This window comes from Protopterus annectens, chromosome 6.part0, assembly GCF_019279795.1.
Source record: "Protopterus annectens isolate FY-2018-M chromosome 6.part0, PAN1.0, whole genome shotgun sequence".
Taxonomy (NCBI): domain Eukaryota; kingdom Metazoa; phylum Chordata; order Ceratodontiformes; family Protopteridae; genus Protopterus; species Protopterus annectens.
The window spans coordinates 712,643,012-712,666,020 of NC_056737.1; the positions used below are offsets into that span (position 1 = coordinate 712,643,012).

General features: G+C 40.8%; 1 protein-coding gene across 5 annotated transcripts in view; it reads left to right on the forward strand.

Annotated features, from left to right (window-relative positions):
* The window catches only part of FERMT2 (FERM domain containing kindlin 2), a 1,218,449-nt gene that overhangs the window by 783,071 nt on the left and 412,369 nt on the right, over positions 1–23,009 (forward strand). For all 5 annotated transcript variants that reach the window (XM_044074394.1, XM_044074398.1, XM_044074396.1 and 2 more), the window contains one exon: positions 4,115–4,239. In XM_044074394.1, the coding sequence (XP_043930329.1) occupies positions 4,115–4,239 (125 nt within the window). The remainder of the gene's footprint in view (positions 1–4,114; positions 4,240–23,009) is intronic.

A 23,009-nucleotide genomic window follows, 5' to 3' on the forward strand; every position in this document is an offset into this window, starting at 1 on the left:
TGTTTGTAGGCAGACTTGCCTCCAAGGGTAAAGAGAGTCCTATGTGTGCTCCTCCTGTGTACTCAAACTTCCTCCTCCCAGAAGTCATCTTTTCAGGATAAGCCTAGTTCTAGTTGATATTGATCCTTCCCTTCCCCTTGACCAGGTCACCTTGTCTCTGCCTTTCCTTATCTCTTCCAAATTGGCTTGGGTTCACCTCAGATTCTTGTGTTCTCATCTGCCAGGGATATTTCATGGTTTGGAAATCCCTTGCTCCCTCCTTTCCTTTTCAAGCATTCCTCAACCTCCTGGAGAACAGCTTCATTTTCCAGATGTTCTGCAGTACCTTTTGAATCATGGCACTATTCAGCCTGTTCCTTCCACCTCAGTGGGGAAGGAGTTTTACTCCTGGATGTTTTTCGGTTCCTTGGAAGGCAAGTACATGGAGAGCAATTCTGGATCTTTCCCTGCTCAACACCTTTCTCAAGATTCCTTTTCAGATGTTCTCTTCAAAAATTGCTTCCTCTTCTGCTTCCCCAGGAGGTTCTTGTATCTCTGGATCTTTTGGATGCATACCTTCTTATCCCCATTCATCCCCTTTTCAGGAAATTTTCTCTTCCATGTATTTTCAGTTCTCTGCTTTGACCTTTTTACTGCCCCAAGGGTGTTCACTAAATGCCTTGCTCCTGCCATTGCTTTTTGTAGGCTTTAAGGTGTACAGCTTTTTCCCTATCGAGATGATCTGCTTATTCAAATTCCTTCTCCAAGCAGTCTGCTACAGGATCTCCAGTTTCATACTCATCTTTTCTACAGTCTGGGATTCACCATAAACCTCAAAATCCATTCTGATGCCCTCCCAGGATCACGTTTTTTTTGGATGAAGGCTTCAGACCGTTCCCATGCTGGCATCTTTTCCTGCCCCCAAGGTTGTATCTCTGACCAACCTTTTTCCAGCCTCCTCTTCCTCTGTCATGGCCAGGGAATTTTTCTGGGTCCTGAGATTTATGGCTTCCACCATTTCCATGCTCCCTCTCACCAGACTCCATACAAGGAAAATTCAGTGGTACCTTATATTGGTGTGGCTTCAACATTGCCACCCTCTGGAGTTCCCTGTTCCTTTCCTCCTTGTCTCAGGCTCAAGCTTCAGTGGTGGATTCTATCTCTGTCATTTCAGGGCTTCCCTTTCAAGTTACATTTCCCACTTATGAGCTTTTAATGGATGTCTCGGGCAGGAACGTCTCTTGTGAGCCCCCCCCCCCCACCTCCCCAAAGGTCCTTCTTCAAAGATCGGATCATATCAATGTAAAGAGATGAGAGTGCTGCTTTTGACTGTACAAGCTATTCATTCCATCTTTCATCCTGAATCCCTGAAAGTCTTCACTGACAATACCACAGTGATGTGGCATGTCAGCAAACGAGAGCATGAGGTCCTGTCTCCGTTGCAGATTGGATTTTCAGGTCTGGGATTTAGCTATTCTGTATCAAGTGGCTCTTCAGGCAGTTTACTTTCCTTTAGAGCATAATCTAGTGGCAGAATCTTTGAGCGGGTCCAGATCATGAATGGATGCTTCAAAAATGTGCTCCTGGACATTGTCTATCAGTGGGGTATTCCTTGGGTATATCTGTTCACCTCCCCTTTGAACAGACAAGGTCCTCTGTTTTGTTAAGAGTCCTAACTCCTCAACTTGGAAAGTGGACGTCCTATGAAGGGGATGTTTGTGTACTTTCCCACCACTTCCTCTTATCACAGGTTCTGCACAAGATCAGACAGGATTTTGCCAAAATCTTGCTGATGACTCAGTTTTGACCTAAACAGCATTTGTTTTACCCCCTTTTTCTCTCACTTTGCCATTGGCAGTTACCACAGATTACCTCACTGGGAGGATGATCTCACATAGAGCAAGGGATCTCTCATCCATCCTTACCTGTTCAATCTTTATCTGACACTGTGGGTGTTATGGTTTTGATCCCTTTTAGGCACCTCTTTTCTGAAAATGTGCACCAGTTGCTGCAAGAGGCCAGGAAACCCAGTACCTGAAAATCCTATATGTACAAATGGCGACAGAGGCATCGGACAGAAAATTTCTTCCATCAGGTTCCCTTAGCTGTGGAGGTTCCGCTGGTTATGTCATTTGTGTAGTCTGCTCCATTCTGGGATGGCATATTTATCAATTAAGACTCACCTTTCAGCAATTTCTACTAGTCTTAAAGCCTTCTCTGGCCAACATATCCGTGGTTTGGTACATGAACAAACGGGGGGGGGGCAGATTTTATCCTCTTTGTCGAGAAGCACTCAGAGTATGTCAATGGGCAATTTCATCCAGCCTCTTTCTAATTGCAATGTGTTCAGGGAGCTCCAGCATGATCATGGACAAATTGAGCAGGAGCATCCTGATGCCTCATGAGTTCTCTCTCAACCCTTTCATTGCCCCTGAACAAGTGCAGCAGCTAGTTTGGCCTGATCCCCCTTCCGGGGAGTCAGCAAGAGATGCTGTCCTTTACAGTTGGCTCCCCAAGTCTACTGTATGCCTTTCCCCAGATTCCTCTCATTTCCCAGTTTCTGAAAGCCAACAGGTCAAAGAACCTAAGTCTCATTGCTCCATTCTGGCCTCAGCAGATATGGTAAGACTGAAAGTGGGCTGGTGAATTGATTGAGTTCCTGCTTCCTGACTGTATGACTTACAAAGGAGGCCTTTTGGTGTAGGTCTCAGACAGCTTTGGTACTGAAGTAGAAAAAAAAAATAGTTCTGGGGGTATGTTACTTTTAACTGTAGGAAAGCTTTGGTCACACTAATTCATGATATTCTTGTAAAAGAGTTATGGGGTAGATGTGACAGTGAGGTAAATAGGAAGCTGCTTGACTTTAAATGTTTGTGGGGGAAGGCGTGAAATGTCTGAAGGAAAACTTAGTGTCATTGGGTTAAGTGTGACTGGCATTGTTTCATCCCTTTTATGTTTGATTTCTTAGCCAGCTATAAAGTTAATCAAATGTTTCACTGGCTACAGCAGGCTTACTGCAGGGGATGGTCTGCATCAAGACTTGAGAAGGCATTTGGAAGGTGGATTTAAATAAAGTGTAAAGTAAACAAGGAAAAGTATGCCTGCAAAGACTGGTAGTGCTATTATGGGTAGAGAAGAAAGATGTTCTTGTAGCTTGTAAGTGGTGTTAATCCTAAGTTTTGACTCGTGTAGTACAAAAGTATAGTGAAATAGAAAAAAGGATGGTTAGTAGTGTTGAGAAGCACAGAAGGATATTGGTATTATGGCAACCAGGTGTCAGCTTGCAGCACCTGAGATGATCCTTGCACTATGAGGCATTTGGTTAGTCCATATCCTGTACTGTATCTTTCTAATGGCCAGGTGGAGAAAGGGACACTAATCTGACACATTGAAGGGAAATGATGTGTATAAGATTTTAGGAAAAGCCAATAGCTTTTCATTCTTGTACTGGAAATGAGAGGAGTAAGGAGGAATATGATGTGAATGCATCATATTGTTTGGAAGCAAGAGATGTGCATCTGAATTGGAAGGCTGGAGGGTAGAAAAAGGGACACAAGACGGCTAAAAATGGTCTGAATAGTTAGGAACAAATAAGTACTTATTTCTTACAGTAAGGTTATTGGAGCCCTGTAACATGTGGCCAGGTTTAGTGGAAGAGTATGGAACAGTGTAGAGGAGTCTAAGGAAGTGTGGAGCAAATTGTAGTAGGTAGGTCAGCTGCATGGAGCTAATGCACTGTGAAGCAGATGTCTGCAAACTTTAATCCTCTTGCATTATCTCAGAACATTCAAGTCTGTGGTTTACATGTTCTGTGTCGAAGTCAAAACTAAGCAAACTGACTTTTTAGCACAATCCATGAACTATAGCTTTTCATATGCTTTGAGAAACTGCAAGAGGTTTCTCTACTCTTAAACTTGAAAGATTTTTCATTTGATGTATAGATACTAAAGAAAAGGAAGTGTCTACTTGCATTGCACAAGATAATACGTTATTCAAATTATTCTAAACTCAAAAGTAAAGACTTGCACCAAGAGGGACAATGCCTTATTTTGCATAGGTTTCAAATATTTAGTTTGCTCGATCTCTCACTGATTTACTCAAATTTCAGTTTCCCTTAAAAATGTTCATGTTGTAGGCCTAAAAAGTTGACGTTGAAAGGCTACAAGCAGTACTGGTGCACGTTCAAGGATACTTCCATTTCCAGCTATAAAACTAAGGAGGAATCCAATGGAACCCCAGTTTACCAAATGAACCTCAGAGGTATGTTAATAGTCTTGTGTATTTGTTTGATCGTGGCAGACTGAAAAATAAAATGCAGATTACTTTTACATAATTTATTTTTGTGTGTATTTTAATGTTGCTTAAACATTCTACTTACATGCAGAGATCCATTTTTTTCTTTTTAAAGTTTGTTCATTAACTTTTAAAATTGTGTTTGTGCCCCATCAGTCAGTCCCCCCTGTATGATTCTTGCCCTTCACCAGTAGCTATTTGTTTTTCAGTGGTCATTGCCATAGCTCCAGTTTTGTCTTGGCCCATGTCCTCCTACTGCTAGACTTGCACCGTAAATGCTTTGCATGGCTTGCACTTTGGGAGATATGGTTTCTATGCATTCTGCCCTTGTGTCCTAGACAGTTGTCTTTGAAGAGCTCTCCAAGTAAGGCAGCGAATGCTGAAAGGTGATATCACCATGGCCAATGTGCAGGAGCCTTGCAATTCTGCCATTTTTCTTTACTGTCCTCCCACCATGCTCCAAGTCTTAGACATGGTACACATCTTAGACAGGTATTGCTGGCTTGTTTTATGCACTAGCCTTGTGAGTTGAACATCATTTCATGAGTCTGTGCACATCAGTGTTGGAACTGGAGCTGTGTCCTTAAGGTTTTTGTTATGGAGTCCTTGCATGTAAAAACTGAAGTTATACTTAGATCTTCGTAGTCAGTGTTGCAGTACTGATCCTAGGGTCTTCTGGCCGTACTGAAGCCTACGACCGGCCCAATTTCAGAATCTTTGCATCATCCCCAGGCAAATTTCTGAGGACCGACATCAGGGTTCAAGACTGCTGTCCATCAGTGCCATTTTCATTTCTTTTTAGCTATGCAGTCTGATGCACTGCTTTCTGTTTTTAAAGCTCAGTCTGTCAGTTGGCTCATTTTCAAGCTATCCCCAATCTGTATTCATATAAGTACCCTGTTTGTGAATTTTCCATCTAATTTATATTTAAAAATGGTTAATACTTGCTTAAAGTGTGGGAAGCAAATCCCACATAAGGATTATCACTCATATTGTTTATTGTGCTTGGGGCTTGAGCATGACATTTCTAGTTGTCAGTATTGTGCTAGATTTCATTCCAAAATCTTGTAGCCCACAGTTTTCAGACTGTACTCCACCCTCCTCGTCCCACACTTTGGGGTCAGCTGGTTCCTTGACTAAGAAACAAAGATAAACCAAAGGAGGACATCAAAGTCTCTTCAGAGTTCATGGCTGGCTCTTCTGTTTACTCAAGTGAAGCACCCTTTCAGCCCTCTGGTTCAAGTACTACCATGTCCAAGCTCTATAGTGTACAACCCCATGGGTCTAAAGCCACTTTGCATACCTCTGCTTTAGAAGCCTGAGTGGTAGAAACCAATGGAGTGTGAGGTGTCACCTTGGTATTCGTACACGATGAAAATCCTAGGGAACCCAGATAGAGGTTGTAGCCAATCACCCTGTGTCCTGCAGCCTTGATTCCAAAACCGTGCCCACTCAATCCCAAGAGGCCTGTTATCGTACCCCAGCCCTCACTGCCTCAGCATTTGACCTCCGCTACCCAGGTTGGTGTACAGGACCTGGTTAAACTGACCCAGGAGTTCATGGATTTCATGAGGTATGGGAGGCCCAGCCAGCCACAGGTGCTTGTTCCGGAGCGTCTTCAAGTAAAAAAAACAGAAATGTCAGGAGGATTCAGACTCCTCAGAATCTGAGATGAGAGAGAACCGTCTTAACCAGGACACATCCCTCCTCAATCTTTCCTTGACTCTGATTCAGATGGCAACCTTTATTCTGCATCCCTTATCATTTGGAGACGCTCTGCACAAGATGGAGGCATTCATTTGCTAGAGTAAAAAGTTTTCTTAGGCCCATACTTACTACAGAGAGCTTCTGAGCCTGCCATCTCCCAGACCTTTAGCCATTCCACCTGTGAATGGTTCTGGAAGATGTCTGAGGACATCTCTCTGTACCCTGACTCCCTCCTGCCCTAGGAAGCCAGATCGCTTCTCTGGTTCCTTGAGACCCACAGTTTTACAAGAAAGAGCGGACATCACTTGGTGGTGTCTAGTGAATCTGCCAAGGATGCAGCAGACATCCTTTACCAAATGACTGAGATAGACAAATGCTTGATAGATTTGGTAAAAAGACTTGTTCGTCAGTTACCCTGGCTATGAGGGCTCTTAACTTCCACATCCAGGAAAAGATCATTGCTAAGGTGAAGGCAATGTCTGACAAAAGCCTGGAGAGGGATGTACAGGAGACAGGTCAGCCCTTCAAGTTTCCAGGCACTCACTAAAATGTGGCCATGGTACAATGGATACATTATGTAGGTCAGCTGCTACTGAGTCTGTCACGCAGAGACATGCTTTGCTGAGGATATAATCCTCCTCAGACTAGGTTAAGGCAGAACTTCTAGATCCCCCACTGATTAAGGAGTTCCTCTTTGGTACCCCAGTTGAGAGAGTTTTTGAGAAACTAGATAAAGGAAAACCATTAAAATAGTCAAAGAATTTTGTCTCACCTAGCTCCAACAAGAATTGCCCCTCTAAATCTTGGTCACTGTCTCCAAGGCAAGACACTAAGATGGAGCAGAAAGTAGCAAGCTGATCAGCAAACCCCAAAGAGCAGCTGTGCCACTCCACAGCACCCTCCCCTAGCAGCAGTGCATCTAAGATGTCCTAGAAAGGGGTTATTTCATCTAGTTCAGAGAAACCATGGTACAATGGATACATTATGTAGGTCAGCTGCTACTGAGTCTGTCACGCAGAGACATGCTTTGCTGAGGATATAATCCTCCTCAGACTAGGTTAAGGCAGAACTTCTAGATCCCCCACTGATTAAGGAGTTCCTCTTTGGTACCCCAGTTGAGAGAGTTTTTGAGAAACTAGATAAAGGAAAACCATTAAAATAGTCAAAGAATTTTGTCTCACCTAGCTCCAACAAGAATTGCCCCTCTAAATCTTGGTCACTGTCTCCAAGGCAAGACACTAAGATGGAGCAGAAAGTAGCAAGCTGATCAGCAAACCCCAAAGAGCAGCTGTGCCACTCCACAGCACCCTCCCCTAGCAGCAGTGCATCTAAGATGTCCTAGAAAGGGGTTATTTCATCTAGTTCAGAGAAACCCACTCGCCTCTTAAGAATGCCAAAGCCCCTAAAAGACAAAGTAGAAATTCTTCCCCCATTACTAACAGAGCTTTTACAAGAGGGGTGTATTCAACCAGTATGTGCAGGAGAGGGCAGCGGGGTTTTACTGAAGAATATTCCTTGTCCCAAGAAAGGAGGAAATCTTTGACTTGTCAAAGCTAAACCAGTTCCTTCACATACTAAAGTTCAGAATACTAACCTTGCAAAAACTACTTCCTGTCGTCTTCCAGGGGCATATATTGTGACTCTAGACCAGAAATAATCCAACCTTCACTTTCCTATAGCTGAGGAACACACTTGAAATAACTGTTCTGGCAGAAGGATTACAGTAGCAGATGTTCATCACAGTCAGTGTAGCAGTACTTATTCTTGGATCTTCCTACCATGTAGAAGGCTCCAACTGGTGTGGTTTCTGGAGTGTTTACATCATCCCTAGCCAATAGATGTCTGACCCTGGATGTCAGGGTATCAGAAGGGCAATCCAGCACCCTCTTCAGTTCTTTCTAGCCGTGCAGTCTGATGAAATTAATGTGTTCAGTACACTGTCATTTCATCAGTCAGCTCATAATTCGAGATTCTCCTCCTCTTCCAGTCAGATAAGTACCCCGGTTGGGGAAATTTCTGTACTAATTTTATGTTCATAAAAGTAAAAAATTGCTTGAAGTAAATCCTGAGTAAAGATTTTCACTTTTGTCTCTTCTGCTTGGGGTCTCAGCACAACATCTCTAACTGTCCTGACTGCAAACTTCCATGTGAAACTCTAAAACATAGGGCCCAAGGTACTTGCTGCCCCATGATAAGAGTTGTCGTATTTGACTTCCTCAGTTGGCATCTCAATCCACTGCTAACAGCAGGGCCTCCTCAGACTACAGAGTTTTCTAGTCATTCCAAAATAAGGAAAAAGGGTAAGGACTCTATTTCTGAAGAAGCTGTAACTACTGTTCCAAAGTCAAACATCCTAGGGTGAGGCACCTTTACAGCCCCCAGTCTGACAACTTCTAGACCAAACCCCTTAGTTTGACCACTCAAGAGACCATAGTGGCTTCTGGCCTACCTTCAAATGCCAGCACAGTTCCCACATAAGTTGGGTATAAAGTTGATCTGCCGCAGGCCTCATCTTCTGATGTCCATACAGTGTCTGTGGAGGGAAGACTCCCTTCTCTTCCCAGACTACTAAAGTCATGCTCGAAGTTGTGGTCAAACAACCATGTCTTTTCATCACCTCTAAAACAGACCACCAAATCAGAGAATCATTTTGTTTTGCCACCACCTGTGAAGCCCAAGACCTCCATAAAACTACACAGCAGTTTATGGCTTTCATGAAATCTGGAGAGCCATCTTTCATACACTTCCAGGACCTTTCCGTCTAAAAGGAGCAGGAAAGTAGGTTTTCAGGAAAAGGAAGATTCCTGTAGCTCTGAGGATGAGGGATTATTTTAAACTGTACACTTCCCTTCAGACTTACTCGGACTTGGATGACACACTGTCTGCTCCCCCCAGGACCCTTTTTTTTGAGATACCCTGTATATACTGAAGGAGGCTTTCATTTGGTAAAGTAAGCAATTTTCCCAGGCCCAGACCCCACTACAGGAAACTCCGAAGAATCCCTTCACCCAGTCCGCTGGCTGTTCCTCTAATGCATGTTGTATTGGATGTCTTCAAAGTCATCGCTACATTCTGACTCTCTCCCCCCTGCTCCGATGAAACCAAACAGGTTTAACAGAATGTTGAAAACTCAAAGGCACCGCCTTAAAATCCAAAGGCTGATCCATCCTTCTGTTCTGCATGCTGAATCTTCTAAAGATGTACCTAAATGGCCAACAAGACATCCCCTACCTAATGACAGGAAAAGCAGTTTACTAGACAGATTTGTAAAGAGAGCTTATGCTCCTCTAATCAGAAGATAGCCAGAGAAAATTTACAAGTATCCAGGCAGTCCCTAAAATGGGGCTATGATGACTTAGATGCTTCTTGCAGTGTAGCTGCCGCAGGTTCTGTCATCCACAGATATGCATGGTTTAAGACCCAGCCCCTGTCGGATCAGGTAAAGGCTAAGCTACCAGATGCCCCATTTAGGCAAGCAGTTCCTCTTTGGTCCATCAGCTGAACAAGTTTTTGGCAAACTGGACAAAAAAAGCAAGCAAATTAAAACTTAAAGAATTTTACTCATCTCCAGCTCCAAGGTACTGCAGGAACTGTCCTTCAAAACCATGGCCCTTTCCACCTAGACAAGACAAGGGAATTTATCCCCATGGTAAAAAATCAAGACAGTTTAGGAGATGGCAGCCAAAACAATCTCAAAGGGCAGGGTGCAACAAGGTAACCACCTAGAGCAACTATGACTGTTCCACACTTACCTTCCTTATCCTTTCCGTTCCCTACTAGACCTCTAGCTGTGAAACTCTACTCCTTCCTAAACCAGTAGAAAGCCATCATCCTGGACCAATCTGTCCTCAACTTCAAAGAGAAAGGAGTACTGTATTCAGTTTAGAGAAATTCCACCTTTTGGGCATTTCAAAACTACCAAAAGAGTAGAAAGTCTTATAGCACTTATCCTCAGAGCTACTTCTACTTAAGAAATGTTCTTGTCCCAAGAGAATATGGCACTTAAGTTTTGAGTTGGGTCCCAAGTTCCTCAATATCCCAATGTTTGGAATGCTTGTGTTGCAAAAATTACTGCACATGATCTTTCAGGATGCCTTCATGGTCACCATAGACATAATGAATACTTGCTTCCATGTCCCCATAGCAGTCAAAGTACTACAAACTGTAGTAACAAGCTCCCACTTTCAGTCTGTGCTTTATCCCTATGTTTAATTTCCCCAAATCTTTAGGGTTTCTAATACGATGACAGAAGTGGACCCCTTTCCTATGTTGGGTTATAATTTAAAGTTCATGAAATTTAATATTGTTTCAGTATTTGATATTAGCCAAAAGTGCTTTTCAGAGCACATGCAGTGTGTTCAAAATTGACTCCTGTTGCAGTTCATATGGCGTTACATGTACTGGTAGCATATCTAAACAGGACTATAGATAATTTTATCTTATTAGACTGATTGCACCTACTACCACTGAAAATGTCTGGGTATCTTTCTTCAACATTACCCATTTCTGCCTGCAAATCTTGATATTTCATGACTCTCTCTCTGCATGAGTCACTGTAATTGATAGCTGTAGCAATTTCAATGGTCAATGCTGCTTTTTCTTTTTTTCATGGAGTACTATATCTGGTTTTCTCGCATCTGTTTGTTGAACTGTTGATAATTGGTGAATCCTGTGTGATGTACACTTCATTCTCTATAAAGCTTTGTGGTTCATGTTTCAAGTTCTCAGCTACTTCTATATGCGGTGTTCGCACAATCTCCCATGCAAATGTCTTGTCATATCTTTGTGCCTTTCAGTGTACAGGCCCTCTGCCATGAATATATCACACCCAGCAACAAGGTGTGTGACTATTCCAGTACTTTTTGTAAAAAAAAAAAAAAAAAAAAAACAGCATTTGTCTGTTTCTCCAACATGCTCATTGGACTTTATAAACCAACATGTATGTAGTCCACAGTCTCTGGCTGCAGTTATTAAACTTCCATCCTTTGGTTTCAACTCATGTCTTAACCATTCCTGCATCAAACCCTGATCAACATGGGGGTTGTGCCAGGAGATCTCTATAATTGCCAGTATATTTATAGCTTTTCCACATTTCTTTCCTTCTCGTCTGATCCTTCCCTTTGTATTATTTTGTTTTTTTGGCACATTCAGTTGCTGTCTGATTTTTTTTTGTCGTATTTCTGGTTTGATTTCCTTTCCTGCTTGGCACCCGAATGCTTCTGCTAAACTAAGCAGAGAGATCATCTTAAACTTCATGTTGTAAAACTTCCACTGTGTTTGGATTGGATGAGGTCAGGAGATATGTATGTAGTCCAACAACTGCAGATATATACAAGTAATCAATTTCAAGGAGGCCCATACCTCCTCCAGTATGTGAAATAATTCTTGGTATACACTGATTTTTATATATTTGATAAGCATGAAACATTTTTCTCTTCTTTCTGTCCAAATAATCAGTACCTTTTGGGGCCAGTCATTTACACCAAAATCAAGTTAAAACAGGAAGAGCAAATTAGTTTATAGTGTTGACTTTATTCCTAGATGTCAGGGCCGTTTGCAATATTAGTTTTAGCCTTCTGAAGTATTCCTCGCTGAGTTTCATTAGCATTTGCTCATGCTTTATTTGCCAGTCCTTCAGTTTACAAATATCTACACACACTTGCTCAAATTCCTTTATATCGCATTCCTATCCTAGATTGATATTTTCTTGCTATGCAACTTTCCTGCTTTAAAAGTTGCTTTTACAGATTTATCAAGACCAAATGTCATTCTTGATCTGAGCAAGTTATTTGCAGTTATTTCAACTCGTCATTTGATGAACTTTACAGTTTTAAGTCTCATCCACAAAAAGATAAATCTTTAAGCAAGTTTGTTTTCTGGGAGCTAAATTGTAACTATGACCTAATCTGTTAAGTAGACAGCATAATGTGTTAAGGGCAAGACAAAAGAGCAGCAGTGTTAAAAGCATCACTCTGGAATATTCCCTTTTGATTTTTTTTTATCCCTGGTATGATGACTTGTCCTTTATCATGGTGCAACTGCAAACTGATTTGCCACTGTTTCATGGTCACTGTAATGTAATTGATCAGTGTAGGGTCTATCTTGCATATCTGTAAGCACTTCTTTATCAGTTAATGTGGAATGCTGTCTGATGCCTTTTTTGTATTCTATCCTACCTTATTTAGATTCTTCCCCTTCTTACAATTTTCTAGGACTTTAACAACAAATGACCCTTTGTTCCATATGACTTTTGTTTTGTTCTATTCCCATGATTGTGTTTTCTTCTAAAGGATTGTCAGCATCAGTTCCAGTATATAGTTTATACATCATCTGAAGGCAAGTCTTTAATTTTTAGGATGACTTGCAGGCTTATTCTTAAGGAGACTATGGCTTTTCCTTTTAACCAGGTCGGTGTCTGTCCAAAATGCACTTATAAGTAGTTCTTACTCAGCTAAATCTTCCAATAATGATATTAATACTATTTAATCAGAAGTTAGGTACTTCCTAGCTCTGAGGCTTTTCCAATTAAAAGATTTTAAATTTTCTCTGGCTGTTACTTCATCCCATTTCATGTCCTGTACGTTTGAAATTCTCACGGTTTCCTTTACTTCTGTCCATTCATCTTTATTTTCCATAGGGTCTTCATAGATTTCTCCTAAATGTCCGTCTTCTTTTTTTGGTGGTTCTATTCCTTTTTGCTTTGTTTCCTAATTATCTATACAACTTTCAGTCCTGAATGACTTGCTTATTTTCTACTTTTCCTTTGTTTATCTGCATATCTTCCATGATATTTCACACTGTGCTTGATATCTTTAGTTTATTATTTGCAATAGTGTACTGTAGATCCTAGTCTGCTCTAATACTGTGCGTTGCTTATATCTTGTCTGTCTTTCTAAGGTTGATCTGTTCCCTCTTCTATACTCTTCTAACAGTGACAATTCTTTTCTTAATTGCTTTATAGTTTTCTCTATTAAATACTTCCACAATGGCATTCAATTGCTTCCCTTCCTTTCCCTTATTGCCCAGTGTTTTTGTGGCAAGACTTGATCTGTTCATTTTGCTGTAGAGTAGTATATCCAGTTTACTTCTGTTTTAGCACATGGATTTTTGTTGGTCTTGATTACTGTGTTCATTTGTTTTATCAGACATCTAACATTTTGGATCTTACTGACTTTCTGTAATCCATTTCTTTCATCAGTCTGAAAATGTCTATCCATCTGTATTAAATCAAGCAACTCTTCCTTTAGATCATTTTCTTCTACACTGAGGGCACATTCTTTATTCTCTTTTCCTTCAGGCATTCTTCAGAAAGTTCCAGATCATCTTGTGACGCATTCTCTTCAGCTACATCCTGCCTCATTTGTTACTATTCCATAATGGAATTAGCTGGCCTATCGCTCCACAACATTGACCTTGTCAGATTTGCCACAGTTTCCTGTTCCTTCCCGTGCTGTGCAACATCAGCTGAACATTTGTACTGGTTTCCTACTTGAAGGATCAAGACTATCTTCACGTGGCAACTGATAAGATGCATCCCATTCCATCTGTTTCTCCTTGATTTGGGAGCTCACTGTTCCATCATGCTGTGACATTACCAGAGTTGGATTTTCTACACTAAATCCTTTACTTTGCAGATGATGCATAACTTCAGTTTCGGTTTCTTTAACTTCTCCATTACTAATCCTGTTTTTTCTACTTTCTTCATTTGTTTTCTTATTTTTTATTGTAAAATTTTCCATATCCTGATGCCTTTCTTCAGATATCTTTGGTGCTTTTTTCTGTATTGATTAGTTTGGCTTTCTCCTTTGCATAGATGTTGCACCACATCAGCTCTCTCTCCCCTTCCCATGTCAGTGTTTCTTTATACCTTCCAAAAATCTCTAGGTTTTGTTCTTTTTTTCACCCTTCCTCGGTTGCTTCTTTTTCCAAAACAGCCCAAGGTTTCTTGTCTGTTTTTCATGAATCTGTTGCATGAATGAACACAAATTTGCATTTGAAGCTTTTGACAGTTTTTCTCGTGCAAGTATTCTTTCCTCTAATTCCTCTCAATCTTTTTGAATATCTTCTATCTGGAAATTCTGGCCTTTTTGAATAATAACTATACATAATTTCTTATCCTCAACAGTCCACTCTGTCATCTTTATGGCCCTTTTTTGTGGATGACTACTACAACAGGAGGGCTATCCTCCCCCCAAGCCTGGCCTAACCCATTGTAGGAATGTGTAATTTTTTTCCAGTCTTGGCACCAGTGCACCTACCAGGATTGGTCATTTTTTTTTAATCCTGGGACTTGTGTCTACTGTCTACTGTCTGTCTATCTTAGTCATATTCTGTTAGCTTTCAGTGCTCTTCCCCTCTTTTCTTTTGTAGAACGCCCCTTCCGGTCCTTACCTTGCTTCTACCTATTCCCTACTCCCCCCCCTCCCAGGTACTTCCCCTGCTAGGTTTTAAAATCCCTCCTAGTCCCCAGGGCGCCATCTTTGAAATCACCTCGCTGCTGCTGTGCGATCTTGGCTGTGCTCTCGCAACTGTAGTAAGTTCTATCTCATTTTGCTTGTTAATTTGTATTATTCTTTGAAACGTTCTTCAGTAGATGTGTATAGCGTACATGCTGTAGTTTGCACTCAACGACATCTCTGTAGATGCGACTGTGTTGGTATTTGCTGTACTTCATTTATCTCTGTACTGTGTTTCCTAAACAAACCTCTGAGTGGATTGCTTCTGTTTTAAATGTTGCTGTTAGCGACTGCGTTTATTCGTATTATTTGAAGGTGCATTCTATGAGTTTAAACGGAATTTGTCTAGAAAATATCCCTAATGCATTGTTAATGGCACCGCTATCATTCTGCTGTTTGCTATGTTGAGATTTGCACTGGGTCCTTAGTGATAATACTGCGTAGCTGATCGTACCCTGCTAACTGTTTACCTTCTGTAGCGACAGCGTGTCAGCTTTGGTGTAATAATGTCCAACAGTTAAAAGCAGCTTTATGCTGTGCCCTTGAAGAGTTAGCCTGTTTGGGGTTTATTTTTTACCCTGTACTGTTTAGTGACCTGTACTGGGCTACTTAGTTTTTCCTGGACCCCATACTGATATTTTAGGGAATCCTTTTGGAGACACTTATTCCTTGGGTTTGACTCCTGCTATGGTTATTTTAACCTCCATCTCATGGTTTTACTTGGTCAACTTACTAATAGTCTTCCCTTCCATTTACTTTAACTTGCGTGTAGAGTTTAGCGTGGCCTTACACGTGCTGACTCAGGTTGTACGCAATTAAGGGCTTCCCTACCCTCACCACGCATCTCTGCTCAACTGTATAGAGCAGTTTGCTTTCCCCTAGGTCTCCCTTTGCCTTTAATTGGAATACCTTGCTACTTAACTCAATTGTTGCAATTTTTTCTATTGTGGATGTACACATTAAATAGCTTGTAGACGCCATTTTATGTAGTGTATCTATGCTATGTGCTATGCCTAAATGCTTTCTCCACTTGATGAAACTGCTTAACCTTGCCTGACTGACACTGTATTCAATATGTTACATTGTGAAGCATAGTATTTGAATATCCTGCTTTTATTTTTGCACTGTATTGACAAAACTGTATTTTTATTATCTTTTAACGCTTTTTATTCTTTTTGCATTTCCTCCTGTACTAGCTTTTCTCCTGATCTTCCCTGTGTCTGTTTGCCAGGGTTGAATCCTTGTACTGCTCAACTAGGGTACTTTTTGCCTATTACCCTTGGAAAGCTCTGGAACTCTGCCACCTTCTTCAACCCACTACCTCAAGACATTAAGAAAGTATGTCTACTTAATTCCTGGAACTGTACTATATGACCGCTTTAACCCTGTGAAGCTTGCGTTTGCCCACAGCTAAGCTTGCCAGCAGCAACCCCCCCCCTTTACTCCGTTTTGTCTTCCTCTCCTTTACCTTGACTTATTCTTAGCTTGTGATCTCCCTCTCAGTAGTTTAGTTTTGCTGCCTGAGAGCCTCAGTAACGCCTCACTGTATCTCTGCTCTCTGTCCACTAGACGTCACTTTGTCCACATCTATACTTAGAGTACTACTATATTCCTCTACCTTACTCTGCCTCTTTACACCTTTCTCACTCTTATCCCTTTCCTTCTTTGTAGTTCTATCTGACCCACTCCTCCTTAAGCTACCCTTCTCATACCTTGACCTAGCTAACTTTCTCTGATAGTTTTTCCTTCCTCTCTAGTTGACTCGGTGTATCCTGCTCCGTTCGCCCTGCGGGCTCACTCCGCTCCCTTCCATACCCCCAATTCCCACCCACCCCCCCAGGGGTGATAACCTTATACTTCTCTAAGCCCACCCCCTACCCAACCCACCCATCCTGTTCTTTCCCACTAAAATCTGAACCCCTCCCCTCAGCACACCCTCTATTCCTCCTCCCCCTTCCTTCACAGTATACCTTCCCTCCTCTCCTATTACTAGCATCTTACCTCATCCTCATTTTACACTCTTTCCATAACCTTCTACTCACTTCACCTATCTCCTTACTTTTATTGCCTTTTATATCCCTACCTCTCCTATTACATATATATATATTCTTTCCTTTCTGCCTTATATCTATACCTCCACCACTCTAATCCTTTTCTTCTACTATTACATATTAACCTTCTCTACCTGATTTGCTCATAATTATGACTCCACACTTACCCACTCTTTTTTTTACTCTTAGCTTTACTCTCAACCTCCCTTTTCTCAGCTTACCTATTTACCTTCATCGAATACCCACTTACATTCCAGCCAAACTATACACAGAAACATACTTCTATTTTCCATACTTCTCTTACTTCATTCTTAAATTCTAATTCCACCCCTAGCTACCACCTTCCTAAATTCCATAGATACTCTCACCTCACCTATGCCTTACCCTCTGATAAAAAAATGAAACAACTAACCCTTATTAAAATCAACCTCACATCTAGCCCTACAAATCCTACCTTACAACACGGTGACATTCACCCCAACCCTGGCCCTGCATATCCCTCCCCTCAAGCATCTAAGCCTAGCTTCACAAATAACTTACACATAGGACATCTTAACATACGAAGTGTTAACAACAAAGTACCCTACCTACATGCCCTCTTAGATACCCATCATTTTGACATTCTTTGCCTCTCAGAGACCTGGCTTAAACCAGTCACTAAAGATACTGAGATTATACCCCAAGGCTATAATCTACTTAGGCTTGATCGTTCTAAACGAAAGGGTGGTGGAGTAGCAATTCTGTTTAAGAACCATCTCAACATCTCCTCCCTCCCACCTTGTCCAATCCAGGATAGTAAAGCTGAAGCCATCATCACTAAACTCCAATTAAATGCCAAGAAATCCCTTTACATCATCTGTATGTATATACCACCAGGCAACAATATACCTATCTTAGAAGACTTCCTCAGTTGGATTTCTATTAATTACCCCCAAGAAACCATAATTCTGGGTGACTTTAATATAGACTGGAATACCATTAATAGTGAAAATCCCTCCTCTCACATAAACCTAAATGGCTTTACTCAATCCATTACCTCTACTACAAGACTTAATAAGCCAAGTAAGAAACAGAGTATCTTAGACTGGATACTCATAAACAAAGTCAACATCACTTATAAAGTAGTAACTTTGCCTGACGACCTCAGTGACCACTGCTTAACTTTTATCACTAGAGAAAAGACTGATTGTCAAAACCTCCCTAACATATGAAAAATACGCTCTACCAAACACTTTAAAATTGACCTATTTCAAAACGAACTCAAATCATGTAACTGGAACCTCTTAAAATCACTCCCACTTAACGAAGCAGTATCTTTCTTTAATTCTACTTTCCTTTCCATCCTTGATAAACATGCTCCTGAGCGTTCCATTAGAATGAGATCTAATACAGCCCCATGGCTTTCAAATGAAACAAGAAAACTAATTCTCACTAAAAACAAAGTTTGGGCCAAATGGAGATGCCATAGACTCAGCTCTGATTTTCTTCACTTCCGCCAACTTAGAAATCTTACAAAAAAAGCAATAATCACTGATAAAAGAAAATTCTTCTGTGAACTTCAAGAAACAAATTTCAATAAACCCAAACAATTCTGGTCCTCAATCAATAGACTCCTATCACCAGGAACAGCCAAAACTCCCTCCCCTCTAAACGCTGACCCAGATACCCCTTACCATACTGCAAATGCTTTTAACTCCTCCTTTACTGAAACTATTCAATCTCTTGCCAGACAACTGAACACCAATAACTTTTACCCTCCAAATAATCTTGTAAACTCCTCCTATAACTTCTCTCTTCAACCCATCCCTTCCTCTTTCATCTACAAACTTATTCTCAAACTGAAACCGTGTACCCCCTCTGCTGACAAGCTCCCTTCTCTCTCTCTTCAAAAGGCTGCCAAAGAAATTGCTTACCCAATAACTATACTCATAAATAGATCTATCCAAGAGGGAACCATCCCTGATATCTGGAAAGTCTCTCATATTATCTCACTGCACAAAGGTGGTAACTCTATTGAATACTCTAACTTTAGACCAATTGCTCTTCTCTCTCCCTTAGCTAAGATCATGGAGAAATGTATTCATCAGCAACTTGTACAGTATCTCTCTTCACATAACATCATAGCTAACTGTCAACATGGCTTTAGACCTCACCATAGCACCACCACTGCCCTCCTTTCCTTTGTTGATACCATCAACAACCTTCGCAACTCCAATCTTTTCTCCTCTGCTCTTTTCATTGACCTCTCCAAAGCATTCAACATGGTTAATCACTCTTCTTTAATCAACATCCTTGAATCCCTCTCATTTGATAACCTGGCTATTAAATGGTTTACTTCTTATCTAAGCAATAGACAACAAGCCGTCCTTTGGGATAACCACATCTCTTCCTTATTGTCCATTTCTATTGGAGTCCCTCAGGGCTCTATTCTTGGTCCACTTCTTTTCTCCCTTTACATAAAAGATCTTCACTCTGTAATCCCTCAAGCTACCTGCATCCAATACGCTGACGATTCCACTATTATTTGTTCAGCATCTACCTCTTCAGAGCTTCTGTCACTAACTCAAAATACCTTCAACACAGTAGAAACATGGTTTACTAGACAGTACCTCCTACTTAATGCTAAAAAAACTAAACTTCTTCTCTTCACCCCCACCACTCGGACCTCCCCATTCAACTTCACCATCTTATCAAATGACGCCACTGTCATCTATCCTGACTCTTCAGCTAAACTGCTAGGAATTACCATTGATAACAATCTCAATTTTGATCAACACATCAATAACACCATCAAAACAGTTAACAAAAAATTAGGATCCTTATACTGTATTAAACCATTTCTCACACCATCTACCAGAGCTACCATCGCCCACTTCCATCTGATATCTACTCTCTTCTATGCCTCACCTATCTTCATTAACCTTAAGAAGGCTAACCTGAATAAACTAGCAACTTGTTACAACAGCATTGCGCGCTTTGCCACTAGTAACCCTTTCAGAACACATCACTGTCTTAATTTGAAACTTTTAGGCTGGCTTGAACTACAAAACTGTCTTCTGATCACACAACTTACTATTGCCCACAAAATACTGTACCAACCAGATAACACCCCTATACTCTCACAACTTTTAATCCCTTACAACAATCTTACCTCCCTTCGCTCCTCTAGTAAACTCTTGACCAAATCCATTAAGTCCCACAACTTAGCTGGTGAATCTCTTTTCACTAATACTGTAGGTAAAACTTGGAATCTTCTACCCACAGATATCACTCTTATAGCTTCCTTACCTCTCTTCAAACAAAAAATCAAACTGTACTTCCAAAATCACTGGCTTTGTTCATGTAGTACTCCAGAGTGACCTTCCTCTCTCCCCTGTGCTCTACCTTTAACCTTACACTGTACTTAATTGCTAAGTAAATTCCTACATTTTCTCTTGCCCTTTTCACTCCCTTCAGGCTATGACTCACTTCTCTTTCTCTTCCCTGTCCTCTTTTCTGTCCCCTTTTCTCCTCTCTCTTCTAGTCTTTTGTCTCACTCTATTCTCCTATCCTGTACTACTCTCATATTCCTTTCTAGTCTGTTCTTACACTATTTTATATTTTCTTCGACTATTTGTTGAAGCTTATTTGCGTTGCCTTTAGCATTATAGTTGCAATGTTGTCTAATTGATCTCATATTTCTGTGTGGTTTAGGGATGTTGATGTTTTTACTAAATTTATATTCTTATTGTACTTTTAATTTTTAAGATTAATATGTCTGATTATCAAGTTTTGTGTGGAGCTTTTCTCCCCGGGCCTCTACTGAAAATGGACATATATCCAGCTAGACTAGCCCGGTCAACAAATGTAAAATAAATAAATAAAAATTGTGCACCCAGCTATCTTTCATTTTTTAACCTATTTCTGTCGTTGGCATATGCTATATAAAATCTGTCAGTGTCGTTTTGGTGAGATTTTGTAGAGAGTCCACCTAGTGATGGTAGTCATCAAGACTTGAGAATTAATTCAGTTCCCAGCAATACTATACTCATTGGCTTGCTGATTTTTATCCTCTGTCCATCTGGACCCCCCAGTGCTTTACTATTTTGGCTAACTAATGCACCCAGAGTTTTCATAAAATGCCTAGCTCCTCTGGTAGCACATTTCAGGACTCTAGGAGTCCATATTTACTCCTCCTGAGACTGCTGTCTCATTCAGTGAAGATCCTCTTCAGAGACCCAGGACACCTTACAGATCACTGTAAACCTTTTTTTTTCAGAAGGAAACAACAAATTCTCCTTTAGAAAAATTACAATACATGGAAAAATTTTTTTTGTTGGGGCCAGAGTTGTATTGTAATTTTTTTTCAGAAGGTAGGCCTCACCTTGTATCTTCAAAAAACTCAAACTGTCTGTGAAGCAAGGATCCCCCTCTTGGGAGCCATCTTAGACTCTGTTCAACAGAGAGCCTTTTTTCCTCAATACAGTATTTTCTTGACCGGCTACCTGAACAGTCTGCTTCCATCAATGAGCTACTTGAACATAAACAGTTATGGTAAGTGGGACACAACTGTACTTTCCCCCACATACTGCAAAATGTAAATGAGGGATGTGCCAAATATTTGATTTGGAAGACTGGACCATGATCTGAGTATAGGCATGTATAGGCTTTGTGATTTAAAAAAAATACTCATATTTATTGAATAAGAAAAGATGCAATTGCAGTGAGTGATAAGGTCATCTTGTAACTGTCACATCTTTAGTGAACATTTTTAACCAACTTATCTGGCTATATTCTATGCTGTAAAATTAGTTCTGCAGCAGCTCACATTTTCACCTGTGCCCCAGCTTTGGGTTGTATATTCATTCTGCTTTTTTTCCCCTCTGTGCAGTTGTATTTTATTCCTGCTCCTGCATCACGTTTAGATTTAGTTTAGCATTTAGGTGTTCTACTTTTCCTATACTGTATAGTAGGTACAGTTAAATGTTCATCTTCATTGCTGCAGTAGCCTGTGGGTTATATCCTGCCAAGGGTACAGCAACTGGACAGCTTCCAATAACTTCCACTCCTGCCACACTGTCACCCTGTCTTGCTTATAGGCTAAGCTGTTTTTGGAGGGAGCTATGTAAACAGCTTGAATGATTAAAAATCTTTAGTACTTTCTTGTTGCTTTGTGCAGGTGCATCTCTATCGCTCGTTTGGATTAGCATTCTACCTAAAGTTTTCTTCCCCGGCCACAACATTGGATAATTTTCCCGTTCCTTCCTCCAGAGTATATAAAAAGAAAAAATTAAAGCAAGGGTTTTTGCTTGTAGAGGCTTAGTGCCTCAGGTGTTGGCAGGTGACTCTGCAGTGGCCATTCGTTCCTCAATCCACGTACTGGTTTCCTTGAATATCTCTGTTGTATCCTTGCTTCTTATGGGTCAGAGGTTAGACATGTCCTCTCTGGCTATTCCAGTGTTTCATGTAAGCATAGGAAATCCATCCATTTTAGGTGTTGGAGACCAGCCAGGATGATTTATTTTCCTCCTCTTGATCTTCATCCATAGATGTCCCTAGAAAAAAAGAAACAGAAAAGTAATCATTTTGGCAACACATAAATGGTTACTGAAACTTCTTATTGCCTTAGCTAAGAGTTTGTTGTGGGCATTTTAATCCTGGGTGACAAGTGCCTCAGGCTGTGCCTTATTCCTCTACTCTGAGGGGTGATATTTACTTGGAGCATTCTGATTTAGACAGGGTAATGTCACCCGAGGAGTTCATAGTCCAGTACCCTGACTATTTAGATGGTGAGTCTGAATCTTTGAAGACTTTTTTTCCTCACTTTCTGTGACTGTCTCCAGACTGAAGGGATGCATTTGCTTGGGAACGGGTGGATTTTTCCCCTGAGTTGGGCAGATATGGGTTATTAGAACAAGAAGCTCTACATTACTGCACCCATTCCTTCTCTTATTCTGCCAACCTTGGAGGCTGCTTTTAATGCTGCCTGTAATTCTCATAATTCAACTCTCTGTACCTAGAAGTGCTCTTAATTAAATAACATATTTTTTCTCACCTTAAAGATGACCCAGCTGCTATCTTTACCACTGCTTCTAATGCAAACTGTTGCTTTACCACCCCAACCCAGTTAGTAGGGATAGAGGGTAAACGTCTGTACAGACTGGATAAGAAAATCTTTTCTTTGTCTATTTTAGCCTGTAAAATTTTCAGTTAACAGGGCTACATGTGGAAATTCATACTTAAATATGCCAATAGTCTGAGAGAATTTTCTTCATCTCCTGAAGGGAGATATTACGTGAATTAGATAGTGACTGACTTGCTGCAGGTTTCTAAACATGTCTTAAAAAATGTCATTGCACTGACCCTATCTAGGGCTCCTGCTTCAACCACAGAAGATTTGTTTGGGTATGAACCCAAAAGCTTTCAGATGGTTAGGTCAGAAAGTCTGAATTTCACAGTAGTTAAGATGGCCTTATTTGGACCTTCAGTACAGGTGCTCAGACACTAGAATAAGAGAGAGAGAGAGAGAAATTAATGTAGGGGT